General features: G+C 44.7%; 1 protein-coding gene across 8 annotated transcripts in view; it reads right to left on the bottom strand.

The window, feature by feature from the left end:
• TNFRSF19 (TNF receptor superfamily member 19) overlaps positions 1–14,170 on the bottom strand; it is a 93,542-nt gene that overhangs the window by 57,111 nt on the left and 22,261 nt on the right. For all 8 annotated transcript variants that reach the window (XM_042930479.1, XM_042930560.1, XM_042930643.1 and 5 more), the window contains 2 exons: positions 14,036–14,146; positions 64–242 (listed from right to left, as the gene is read on the bottom strand). In XM_042930479.1, the coding sequence (XP_042786413.1) occupies positions 64–242; positions 14,036–14,146 (290 nt within the window). The remainder of the gene's footprint in view (positions 1–63; positions 243–14,035; positions 14,147–14,170) is intronic.

The following is a 14,170-nucleotide window of genomic DNA, read 5'->3' as shown; positions in this document are numbered from 1 at the left end:
ATTAAAAAAAAACCTTAAAAACTTAAGCCAATAATTATGAGGCAAAGAAATCGTGCAACCTACCCTGGCAAGCAGTCCCCGCAGACGGCGTCGCTGGTGACAGAGCAGTTGGCCTTCTGGAAGCGGTTCACCACCGCGCACTCCAGGCACGGCTTGCATTTCTGAAAGCCCCAGTCCTCCTTGAACCGGTGCGGCCGGCATGTCAGGCACCGGGCATCCTCCCCGTAGCCAAAGCCACACTCCTGCAGGGATTCACAAGCACCAGAACGTTATTCAGACGTCGCACGCGTGAAGAAGATGAAAAAGACGGCGGGGATAAAAGGAAGAGCTGGTCTAATAACTACGGAGTGGGTTTTCCTGGACACAAAGGCAGCTCTTCCGGCAAGTTCAAATGTGTCTCCCGCTGCTAATCATCTCTCTTACTGCATTAAGTATTCTTAGTCATCCACTTTATTCAAGAAGCCACGAGCATTTGCATAAGAAAGGTCCTCCGGGACCCCCCGCTGCTGCATTATGGCCAGTTTATGGCAGAATTATGGCCCTTTCTTCTTCTCCTCCAATTAAGCCAGTCATGTGCATGTTCAGAAACTGAAGTCAGAGAAAAACTCAGACGCTTACTCACTTATCAGGGCAGGAAATACGGACTCTGATAGCAACAGTGATAGTTTCTTTTTTTTTTTTTCCACTTTTATTCATTTATTTATTTATCTTTTACTATGAAATTTATTGTCAAACTGGTTTCCATACGACAACAGTGATATTTTCAAACCGAGGCTAACCGGGTAAGGAATTTCCTAAGCTGACGATCTGGAAGGTCTACCCAGGAGAGGGCACCTTGAAATGTTCAGCCGTTTATGGTTGTGTGATAGTAGGAAGGTTCCTCCCTATTTCTTAGAAGAATACGGAATTCTCGTTTGGATTCAACCGTGTGACACTAAAGGTCCAAGGATGAGCAGCACACATGGTTCATTTCCACAAGGTCCAGAACCAAATAAATCATAGCCTGCCGTGTAATGCAAATATGATGCAACAACACGAAGAATGGTGTAGACACGTGTTCACGATCGCTTTAAAAATAAGTTATAACACAGAATGAGAAGTACGTGTCCGTCTCTTACAAAAGCATTAATAATTAGTGTAATTATTTTACTCAGTGACATTGAGTTGGTTAATAATAATCAATAACATCGATTGGGTTACTCTGTGCACATTATCTCATGAATTCGTACTTCTTCCCGATGAGGGAACCACCATCATTATTCCCATTTCATGAATGGGGGTAGGGAGCTTCCCAGAAGGTATGTACCTGAACCCAGGTGACATAGCTAATGTTAGAAGCAGGATTTGAACCTACCCAGTTGAATTCCGGAATCAGATTCCACACCACGACACTGTGGGATCTGTCGGGCACGTTCTCTCTCCGTCTGGAGAGCATACCGAGCAAGCCCACAAACACAGCTCAATGCAGCAGAGAAGAGCCTCACCAATATCTCTTGGCCCCCTCCCCTGAAAACTCTGGATGCAGAATGCAAATCCCCGCTCATTGAAAATGCCCATTTGCCTATAAAACTTACATGCCTAAAATCCTTGATCTGTAGTTACACGCACAGTCAGCTAAGCGGTATTTATCGGTCAAAAACGAAATCAAAACGAACACAAAGGGTAGTGTCCCTGTACTCAATAAGCTACTGAATAAAATATTCAGAATATTTTTGGCTAATAAACTCGTTCACGTCTTAGAGGAGCGGTACGTTCCTTCCTCATTTCAGTTACTCAGCCCGCCTTTCAAATGTGAGCCCTGAACATGCACAACAAAGGGTAGGGGACCAAGAAAGCAGAAGGTCAACAACCTTCTTAATCCTTAGTGTCCTAAACCAAGGCACAGACAGAAGGAAAAAAAAAATCTGACTTGAAGAATGGATTCACTAGAGATTATCTTTGGGGGGGGGGGAGAGGGGGATAGTGAAATTATGAGGTGTTTTGAATTTTCATAATTCTCTGATAATTTACTCTTTGGCAAAAACACATCTATGACTCTGGCAACCAGGAAAACAACAAAGATACGTATTCAAAAAGAATTTCTTGGGGAGTACACTAGGTCTTTGCAGGGAGGTCCCTGCTGGTTTTGGTGCTTTGTACGTGGGCGCTGCGCTTCTGCACGGGGGCAGAAGTGGGTTTTTGCCGAGTACGTTAGTTGCCGAGAGAGCCGAGTGCATCCCAAGGCTCTCTTTCAGTGTAGATGGGAGCCGCCCTGTCACAATCTTCCGGGATCAAAGGGTGGTAGGTGTGACATTTGGGTAGGGGCGTGGGGACCTCGCTGTCCACAGGTTCGGCACCGCCACGTCAAAGGTTCACGCAAGAGCCAAGTTTCAAAATCACACTTTGATCCAGGCGGCTGGGACTGGAAGGGTCTCATATACAAGTTACAACCCAACAAAGAAAGAAAGGAAAAAGGAAGAGGGCAGAAGAGGCAAGACAAAGGGAAAGAGAAATGAGAAAGACAAGAAGGTGTCTTAGCTGGGAATACATGAAATGCCGTTTTTCCAGCGAGGCTGATATGGAAGAAAAAGCGTGTCTGACAGTGGAGCCAAAGACACATGAGCTTGAAGGCCGACGCTGCCACTCGTCAGCTAAGCTATTTGGGGAACTCTGATCCTCGGTCGCTACATCTGCGAGAGGGGGTCAGTACTCGCCTGCCCTCCAGGGCTGTTTTGAGGAATAAAAGGGAAAAAAACATAGACAAGCTGTAAATTATAAATCGAGCACAGAGTGAGCGCTCACCAGATAAATGATACCCTTTTAGATTCTCTACGGCCCAACAAACCAACTGTTCTGATTCAAGTATGAAAAAGCCCCACTGGGGACCTTCAGGCTCCAGTGTTTTGCCGTGTTACCAGAAAGACCACTTTCCACCTAAATTATTTTCGTTGAATAAAATAGGTCTAAAACGGAATTATCCGTCTTTTAACAACGGTACGTGGAACACAATTTAGCCGCACCTGCCTGGGTCAAGTGCGTGCGCTGGGTGGGCAGTTTGCGGTTTTAATCCCCCCCCCCCCCCCCGCCCCCGGCAGTGAACTATCATTCTTTCTCCTGCTGAGAATCTCTGCCTCCAGCAGTTCACTTCCTCTCTCCATCCTGAGAAACGAACTAGACAGACAGCCAAGTGGACGCCAACTTGAAAGAACTACAAGTAGGTGTTTTGACGGGTCTCATCTCTTTTGAAAAACAACAAACACTTTTGAGTCCTGACTGGATTCCAGAGTTAAATGGTACACGGGAACCGTTTTGACCCCGTGTTTCTGCCATATACCATTGTGTGTCATTTACATGTCGTTATACTTCATAGAATGAGGATTTTGTGAAGCTTTTTTTTGGGTCCGTTCTAAAGATTTTATTTTTAAAAAAAATTTTTTAATGCTTATTTATTTCTGAGACAGAGACAGAACATGAATGGGGGAGGGGCAGAGAGAGAGGGAGACGCAGAATCCCAAGCAGGCTCCAGGCTCTGAGCTGTCGGCACAGAGCCCGACACGGGGCTCGAACTCACAGACTGCGAGAACGTGACCTGAGCCGAAGTCGGCCGCTCAACCGACTGAGCCACCCGGGTGCCCCAAGATTTTATTTTTTAAGTAATCTCTACGCAGTGTGGGGCTTGAACTGATGAACCCAACATCAAGAGTCACGTGCCCCAGGGACTGACCCAGCCAGGTGTACCTTTCTAGTCCATTCTATATTGGACCAAATTACATATAGAAAAAACCAACAAAGCCAGGCTCCTAATGCATCATGATTTTGCCTTCATTGTCTGGATATTAATTTACTAGTTCTGCTTAGATTTTATATGTTTAAAAAAAATTTTTTTTTAACGTTTATTTATTTTTGAGACAGAGCGAGACAGAGCATGAACGGGGGAGGGTCAGAGAGAGAGGAAGACACAGAATCTGAAACAGGCTCCAGGCTCTAAGCTGTCAGCACAGAGCCCGACGCGGGGCTCGAACTCATGGACTGCGAGATCATGACCTGAGCCGAAGTCGGCCGCTCACCGACTGAGCCACCCAGGCGCCCCTAGATTTTATATGTTTTAGTGGCAACGATAGTAATTTTGGAGTAGATTTAGGTGAGAGGTTGATCACAAAATAATACCTAAATGTACTGAACAGGTACAGTGAACTGTATAGTCTCCTAGGAACCTTTATACAGAGATTGGTTATTTGAAGGAATTCAGTTTAAAATATATTTTCTCTAAAGTATTTGTCATTTTTTGAAAGACAACATTAAAACACCGACCTAATATTATTTTTAAACTTTTAAAACACGCTTGCACTTCATGATGGTCTAAGGAACTTATAAAGCGATCATTCTGTATTTGAGAGGAATCTGAGAAACTTAACAGAAGACCATGGGGGAAGGGAAGGGGAAAAGCAGTTTCAAACAGAGAGGGAGGCAAACCCATAAGAGACTGAAATACAGAGAACAATCTGAGGGTTGATGGGGGGGGGGGGCGGGGAAAATGGGTGACGGGCATTGAAGAGGGCACTTTTTGGGATGAGCACTGGGTGTTGGATGAATCATGGGAAGCTACTTCCGAAGCCAAGAGCACACTGTATACTCTGTACGTTAGCTAACTTGACAATAAATTATACTAAAAAAACAAAACACCAGAAATCTTGAATTACCCAGAAATTCAGAGAAGGTATTTCCGAGGAATTAAGTGATAGCATGGTGTCCATGGCAGCAATCGCTTTTAGAGCTAATTGTCTTATTTCTAAAGCACCATAAACACAGAGACCCTGCAATTATTTGAAATCCAGGCTATAAAGTAAACAGCATATAAACATTAAATTACCCCCAATATAAATGTCTACTTTGATGTTTTTATTTCATTCAGTAAAAGTAGGTGGTTAAAAATGCCTTCAAACCTTTCCCATTAAGTTCAATAAATAACTAGCGAGAGAAAAAGGAAAAAGGCCAAACGGCGTAGAGAATGGCCCCCCAGCCTCCTGCCCAGAGTAACACTGCTCAGAGAGCACTGAGACTGTGCCTTTGTAACCCTGTGTCCACTCCCCTAGGGCCAGTGACTGTTGCTGCTGTCTTTTCACCCCTTTTTATGCTGAAAAACTTCCACTGCACACAAGATTTGTATTAAAAAAAAAAAAATCAAACAGTGCACCCTCCTTCCCATCCCTGCTCTCATGTCCCGTTCCCTCCACACAGGCAAACACTGCCACCAGCTCTTGGGAGAACCTCCCGGAAACATCCTAATGTCTTCCGCGTGCGCGCGTGCGTATTTTAACACGCTCTTCCGCAGCTAGTTTTCCAGTTTTCCCCCCTCGGTGCGTCTCGGAGAGCTCTCCGCGTCTGCATATGAAGAGCCCGCCACGGTGCGGCTACAGCTGAATCCCTTCCACTGGAGCCTACTCACCCTGCGCCCCAAGTGCCGGGACGGAGGGGGCAGCCGTGGGCGTCTGCTGAAGTACGCGGGGCCTGGTCAGTGGCCTAATTGTGCAGCGGAGGACGACAGCATGCCATGCTTTGGGCCTTCCCTCCATTACTTTTGGGTAGAAAGGGGGCAACTCCCCTAGGCGTGCGGTTTTCCCCAGCAGGCTAGTATACTACCGCTGGGAATAAAAGAAATGGTAGGAATGGGTTTGTGGTGAGGGAAAACAAAGAGTCCTCAGAAAAGAGAGTAAGCTGGCCGTGCTGACTGGGGTCCCGCTGAGCTTTCTGAGCGGCCTTCACGGGCTCCTGGGAGCTGCCTTCCCAGTTAGGCCCCAACCTCGGGCCTTGTGCTCAACAGCCCGCTGTCTGAGACTCCTGTGCCTGGTGAGCCAGAATCCCCTCCCCTCCCATCTGCTCACCCTCCATACCTGGTCAAATTGCCTCCTGCCCCTCCACCCTCTGGCCACCCTGGCCTGCCTTCAGCAAGAATCCCGTTAGGTCTGCTTTAGCCACAATCCCCTTTCCCCTGATGTTTCCTCTTAGGAATTTTCCGTCCACTGCCCCCCACCTGGCCCCTTGGCTAAAATCCCCTCTTGTCCATGTTGTATTTGGAATTGAGCCCAGTTCTATACTGAGGCCTCTCTTTCCCTATTGCGATAGTTCCTGAGCGAAATCTGTTTTTACGGCTTTCCCCTCTGTCCTGCTGCGGTTCTCCGAAACTTTCCGGGTCACAACTAGAGCTCTCCCTCTCACCATTTCCTTGGAAGGACTACATGTGTGTTTGGTGGGGGAGGATGCGTGGGAGGGGACCGGGACGGGAGTGAGGGCGTTAGTCATCAGCCTGGGTGTCCGCATTAGAGGTACGACTTTTATTTTTATGGAGCGCGGTCTGGCCATTCATATCAATGGTAGAAATGCATTTAGCCTTTAACATAATCCTAGAGTCTTTAGTTTTGAAATTACGACTTGGAACCTTTGAAGAAATACTTACGATGTCCCTGAGTCCCTGGGGAACCTTTTTTATTAATGAGCTTGGAGGTGGGAAAATATACACACGAAGAATAACCCATTAAAAAAAACATTGCAAATAAATAAACAAACAAACAAATAAAGCACAGCTACAGGAGTCCTACTTATTTCCCCAAATTCTACAATAAGAGAACAATCCCCAGTACCTAACGCCTCCCTCCACCACTCTCTCCCCAGAGCCTCTCAGGGTACGTGGTACTTCCGAAGCTTCTTCGCTTGACCAAACTTCAGCCAGGATCCTTGACCTTCCTCTGGGCCCATCTGTGTACCTCCTCACAAAATCCAGCCTTAGCAAATGCTCTGCTCCGTCAGCGGCACCAGAACCACCCACCCTGAACATCTGCTCACGTTCCTCCTCCTCCGTTTGAAGCTCGATCACCCTGGCTTATCATCTCCAGCAGAGAATTGTCACATTTGCGTTGGCCAGGCCCCCCTGCCCCCGGCTGCTTCCCCTCAGCGATCTTCTACCCGCTGCCCCTCGCTCCTTGGCGATCCATTCCCGTGAGCTCATGCTGCATGGGGACGGAGCCCCCTGGCTCCCCCCTCCACTGCAAGATCCCACTGTGGCCGTCCCCCCTCCATCCCTAAAGCCTGCCTTGCCATCCTTAAAAAGTGCCACGGAATACCTTCTTCTTTAACAATGCATACCAGGCCGGTGAGTAACACACCAATGTTTGCTGACCAAACAATGGATGAACGAGTATGGTTGAAGGCACCATTTCCTAAGTTGTTGTTGTTTCATTAGTAGTGTCATTATTGCTTTATTGTAGGCAACGCTAGCCTACAGAGGCCACAGCAGTGTCCCACGTGGTAAGGCCACGTAGACCGTGTGGGCTGGCGCAGGTGGGCGGCGTGGGGTGTGTGTGTGTGTGTGTGTGTGTGTGTGTGTGTGTGCGCGCGCGGCTTCCTTATCTTGGTTCCAAGGCAGGAGAAGGGCTGCGTCCAGCTGGGCCATTTCCACCCAAGCTGGCGGCAGCGGGAGCTCTGACACCCTGCCCAATATTTTTAAGCCACACTTGGTGGCTTTCCAGTGGCAAAACGACTCAGAGTAAACAGTCCTCAAATCCCCTTCTCTCTCTTCGTCCTCTGCAAATTCAGCACTTAGCAAAAACACAAGTGGATCCCACCTACACGCTCCAGGAGCAGCTCCCCAGACCAGAGGGGAGACGCTCACAGACCATGGATTGGCTAGGAAGCACATTCGGGGGGCCTCGGGTCAAAAGCACTATTCACTTGGAAAGCAAGCCAGTAAGTTATTAACTTTGGTTCTTTGAACTTTAAAAGCTCAAATCTGGACCGAGAAGAAGTTATTCGTAGAGAAAGTCTAGCACATGCAAATGGATATGACAAATTAGATTTATGTACCTGGTATTTAGAAATCAGCTTTTTAATTTCCTTTAATAAAACAACACCAAAGACAGTTCCCGCGCCCCCCCCCACCTCCACCAACTTCCAGTTTATGAAAATCTGTAACTGAGTTTTTTAAAGAAAAATTACAAGCTAGAGCTTGCTAATATCTGCCAAACACCGCTGGGCTCGATTAGGTATAATTAAACAGAAATAAAGTGAGCAACACTGTAATTAAATGGCAGAAATGAATCTTTTTCATGCTTGCAAATTACTCTAATTTTTTTGTGTGCATGTGTGACTTTCTTCATGGGGATGAAAACAGCTCTCCAAAAAGTAGATGTCTGCAAAAATGGGAAGCCAGGCACGCACCCGTGGGGAGCAAAGTGTGTTGTTGTTTACGAGAATTAATTTTTTCACATTAGCAAAAGTCCTCCCAATAATTGGTTAGAAAAGCTTCCTTTGAAAACTGTGCCAGAAGCTTGAAGACTATTTCAAGCGGTTCGTGCGAAAACTAGTTTCCTGGTTTACTGCTGGGAGGCGATCATGTTAAAAGCACATTGTTGGCAATAATACTCGGTGAGGAGGAGGGGCCGCGGCCGCGCAGATTCTAGATGGTAAGAAGTAAAAGGCTAATGTGGTCACTCGGGGAAAACAAAAGTCATCCTCTCCCACATATCGCCAAGCTGCTTATTTTCGTGAGCCGCAAGGCCAGCCGTGTAGCTCTCCTGTGCACATTCGTGGCTCCAAACGTCCAGCGTGTACCGCTTATGCAGCTATGAAAACAACAGTTTGTATTTTTTTGCCTCAGAAATAGGAAGAAGGCATTATCAGTTCTCTTCCTCATAAACTTTTGAAACCTAAGCCCCGTCACGGAAGAGAAAGTGACTGACTATGGTTCCATGGGAGAGCGTCCTAAAAGCCGACCCCACTCGGCTCCATGGCCTGTCCTACACTTTCCCCAAGACACAGAAAGACTACCCATGAGCCTGCATGACTAAAAAGAACTTGACTGAGTAGCCAGGATGCTTGGGGCTTTCAGGGAAAGAACTGGAAACCCAAAGAGCTAAGGCCGGAAGACAGCTCAGAAGGCACAAGAGGGGGACACAGAGGGCACCACCCGGTGTGAAGAGCCGTAGCCAGGACGCCCATGTGGCCGGACCAAACAGAAGCAGAAGCAGGTGGGTGTTTGGAGAGCGGCAGCCGGAACCAGGGCTGCTCAGACGAGGAAGGGGAGGAAGGAGGCTGACCAGGAAGGCGGCTCCTGGAATGCACAAGCATGAGGTCCACATGATTTGGAGATCCCTTTGTTTTAGAAGTCGGTCCCGGGCCAGAATTTTGGGAGGAACGTTCACCACTCTAGAGCTGCAGTGTCTAATGTGACAGCCACAACTGCGTGTGGCAAAACTCAAATTTAATCAATTACCACGCAATAAAATGTAAAACCCAGTGCTTCTGGTGACACAAGCCACCTTTCAGGTGTTCATGAATACATTTCAAGTGGCTAGTAACCCCCGTGTTGGCCAGTGGAGACACAGACCATTCCGTCATCGCAGCGAATTCGACCGTAGCACCGTACTCGAGGATTATTCAAAATGAGAAAAAGACCATTACTCCCATGTGGCCCCACCGCCTTCTCCCAGCACATCACTTACTAACGGTGACAATGGACTGATCCACTAATCATCTCTGTGTCTGTTTCCTCATCTATAAGACAGGAGGCGTTATACCCCCTATTTAAGACATATGTTAAAAGGACTCCAGTAGTGAATATATAAATATCACATAGAACCTGGCTCATTATAATAAACGGTAACTAATATCTATTGGTTGCATGATATGTATTGCAGAATAAGAACTGAAAGCATATTTGAGAGGCAGTGCATATTTGTTACAAGAAATCCTTTTCATGCACATAACCCAAAGTATCCTGGGTGAAAGGTTAAACTAGGTAATCATTTAAAAAGTGGCTAATTGGGGGCATCTGGTTTCAGTTCAGGTCATGATCTCGTGGTTTGTGAGTTTCAGCCCCACGTTGGACTCTGCACCGACGGGTGGAGCCTGCTTGGGATTCTCTCTCTCTCTCTCTCTCTCTCTCTCTCTCTGTCTGTCTCTCTCTCTCTCCCCCTCTCTCCCTCCCCTCTTAAAACTTTTTTTTAAGTTTTTTTATATAAACTTAAAAAAAAGTGGGTAGCAAAGGGAAGGGTCTCAGTCTAAACAAGCAACAATAGTTATTAATGAGCCTGGAGCTTCTGTGCAGACTTCTTACTACCTAATAATTGAAAGGAAGTGAAAAGAGGTCAGAGGAACCACTGACCACACATGACAGGTGTACCAAAAAGCATACTGTCTCCAGGAATGCTATTCCGGTAACTTCCCCCAAACCCAACTACATGTTTTAAATGGCAGAGACCTGACAATGGGAAAGTCAGCCCAGGCATCTTGAGGAAAACAAAAAACAAACCAGAATTGAATGCATTCCAAAGAAAATAATCATTAGGAGTAATAAAGCCACAGATGGAAATATGAACTCTACCTGCTTACCCAGAGTATTTCCAGGCTTCAGGTTTAAGACAGAAACACGTTTATAACTTGAAGAACCTCATGACCCAGTCTTTTGGTATTTTGGGTAGAGACAAATGATATTAGAAAATGGACATCAAGTTTAAGTTATGTTTACTACAGCAAAACAATTGACTTAATAATGTTAGAATAATAGTTATTTGAAAGCTTTCCTGTCTGGTGAAAATGCACTTTTTTTTTTTTTTTTACCCTTAATGTAAAGAAAACTTTAGTTGTATTATCAGTAATTTGATTCAGCTTTTCTACTTTTTAATAACTCACTTTAAAATATTTACTGTTTATTGGGCATTCAAAATTTCAAGCACCCCAGGTAACCAAAATTTTAACCCTCAGTTAAAAAGCTAATGACTACTGAACTTAGTCATCTCATTACAGATTAACAGGTATCCAAACTTATATTTCGTGAAAGAAGTAAAAAACAATTCAATTATTTATAAATATTTCACTATTTTTTTTTTTAAAAAAGCTTACTTTTAGCCAGAAATGTAAAACCTGGACACCATGACTAACCTGTTGAATATATTTGCTAATTTAAGTGATTTATCTGATTTTAATATACTCAGAACTTAATTTTTTTTTCCTCTGAAAGATGTATGTTATTACAGAAGACCTAATCAGGGCAGCCCGGAAAGAAGCAACTGTAAAATCATGAATGGACAGTTTAGAAACTTCTGGCTCCAAGGTGACTGCTTATTAAAAAGTCAAGCTCTTTGTCTTGATTAGTTCACTAGGAAACAAATATATATACTTCCAATGACGTGTTTGACTCCTTTGCTCCCTTAGGCCATAAGCAAGGCTAAGTTGGGAACTTTATTTACTAGGAGCTAAAACCAAGATAAGACACTTGGCAAAATACATAATTTAAAACACACACACACACACACACACACACACACATTCATTAACTTTTATAATACAAGATTTAAGTGTCACTTTTTCTCCCCAAAACTATCTGAGGTTGGCTGACTTGCTCACTCCTTTAGCAAAGGTATACTCTGCCTGCCTGCTAGGAGCTAAGCAGGGGTGGAAGCCAAGGTCAGCTCCAGATGCCTACCTTCAAGGTGGACACCCCAGGCTGTGCAGGGACTTGGCGTATACATTTGTAACATTTGTGCACCCGCGTGGGTCTTACCCTAAGTTTTCAGTGACATATTGCCTTTAGTTTTATTCTTTCTCACTCAGTTTGTCCTGGTCGTTTGTAAATGAAGAAAATGAGAGTAAATAGTGAAACAGAAATATTAACAAATACACTAAGTAATAAAGGCAGAACTATTCAGATGGCTTCCCTTTGGTTGATTCCAGTGTCAGAGGGTTAAACGCCTATTTCAACACTTGGGGGAAATTACTACCTAGAGAAAAACATTTCCTCTGGAAATCCACGAAAAATTACGAAATAGAAAAACTATCACCAGATCATCTCAGTAGATGGATTATTAAAAAAAAAAAAAAATCAGAGTTGATAGGACCTTCATCCTATTTTTTCAATTAGAAAGTTAGGTGTTTTTAAATAAACATTTTTAATAAAACAGCTTAGATAAAAATGCTAAAGGGGCGCCTGGGTGGCTCAGTCGGTTAAGCGTCCGACTTCGGCTCGGGTCATGATCTCATGGTTCATGAGTTTAAGCCTCACGTCGGGCTCTGTGCTGACAGCTCGGAGCCTGGAGCCTGCTTCGGATTCTGTGTCTTCTCTCTCTGCCCCTCCCCCATTCATGCTCACACGCACTCGCTCTCTCTCTCTCTCAAAATAAATAAACATTTAAAAAGTTTTTTTTTAATACTCAATAAAAAAAATTTAGAACTCATAGAAGCTTCATCGTCTGGTCTGATTCCCCAGAAATTACTTGGAGGTTATATTTTCTAAATTCAAAGGATGAAGGAAAGGAAGCAGCCTCTCGAAAAATGTTTTCTGCGTCTCTCAGCATCTGTGACATTTCACTCAGATTTGCCCAGAGATTTGGGAAAAGAGGAACTTCTGAGGGGTAGCAACTTCATCATCTATTTTCCTCTCGGGCACTGTCTGCATTTGTAACTACGTTACGCACTGATCCCAGACCTTCAGTCGGCTCCAAAGAATCCCTGTCGGCCCAACACAACAAAACGCACCTGAAAATGCACCTTACTACAATCAACAGAGACTGAAAAATACCAGCGGTGGAAATGCTACAGTTAACATAACACAGGATCCGAAGGTCCGCCAGCTTCAATCCAAACGTAAAGGCCCTGGGTACTAAAAGGCACCACTTAACACAACAAGCAGAGGAAAGCCATCCACCGGGAATCAGTTGGGGAACGCATGACATTTTGTTTCCTGCTGGTTGTAGATCATTGGTCAAAACTCTATGCGTGACAAGAGTCCACATTAAAGGAGGGTAGTCTGTAGGGGAAAAGGACTTCTCTTTGGAACGTCACTCTAAGTAAAAAGAAAAACCTTTTGTTCCTTTTCTGCGAGGAAGACTGATGATTTAGAACAAAATGAGATACCAATTATCCACAACTAGTAACATCTTCAAAAGGTCAGAAAATAAAGCAAATGGATGTTTAGCTCCAAACATGCCCATAAAAGAGGAAGGCAGTGAGAATATCCACGATTCTGAAATATGCTTCTTAACACACAGTGGTCAAGATGAATATATTTAAAACGATCTTGGGAGTAACATACACCCAACATGGGGAGACTAACAATCATGCACGTTGTCAAAAGAATGTGCAAAACCCTGGTTTGGAAAGTAACTGCTGCCATGGGACGTGGTTACTGTAGGTGCTACTTTTGGACCAGCAATGGGAATATTCATTTTAAGAAAAAGAAGGTCCAGTAAGAGAAGGTATCACTAGCATTTTCTCTTATCACTCCTTTATTTTTAAATCTTTAGTAAACATTGATTCTTTTTAATTAATGCAAATACACCTTAATCATTCTATTCTTTCAACGAAATACAATAACACAAATTACATAAAACATGTACTAAATTCTAATTATTGGAACCTACTTCCTTTATCTCAGTAAGACATATGAATCAAAGGTATTGGAAAGAGAACTGTGCAATCTTTGGCTAAAGTAACATAGGGACGGGCGCCTGGGTGGCTCAGTCAGGTAAGCATCTGACTCTGGATTTCGGCTCAGGTCATGATCTCACGATTTGTGAGATTGAGCCCCGAGTCGGGCTCTGTGCTGACATCACGGAGCCTCCTTGGGATTCTCTCTCTCCCTCTTTCTCTTTGCCCCTCCCCTGCTCATCAGCTCTTTCTCAAAATAAATAAACTAAAAATAAAAGTAAATGTTTATTTATTTTTGAGAGAGAGAGACAGAGTGTGAGCCAGGGAGGGGCAGAGAGAGGAGGAGACACAGAATCTGAAGCAGCCTCCAGGCTCTGAGCCATCAGCACAGAGCCCAATGAGGGGCTTGATCTCAGGAGCCATGAGATCATAACCTGAGCTGAAGTCGGATGATTAACCCACTGAGCCACCAGATGCACCCCCCCCCCCCCCACAAAATTAAAAAAAGAAAGTAACCTAACGATCCAAGAATTATCTCATGGTGTCAAATCTTCACTAGTAATTAACTAAAAGAATCTAGCCAGAAAGAATGTATTTTAAAAACACAGATCTACCCCTTCTCCATGCATCCGATACCTACCTTAGACAGCTCCATGCCTGGCCCACATTGCTTGCAGAGAACGCAATTTCCAGACCCATCTCTGTATTCTTGCTGTCTACAGTCTCCTGTTTCGCAAATCACTCTACATACCTGAAAAAAAAAAAAAAGTTTCCC

Source organism: Panthera leo, chromosome A1 (genome assembly GCF_018350215.1).
Source record: "Panthera leo isolate Ple1 chromosome A1, P.leo_Ple1_pat1.1, whole genome shotgun sequence".
NCBI classification, from domain to species: domain Eukaryota; kingdom Metazoa; phylum Chordata; class Mammalia; order Carnivora; family Felidae; genus Panthera; species Panthera leo.
This window is presented reverse-complemented; position numbering and strand designations above follow the sequence as displayed.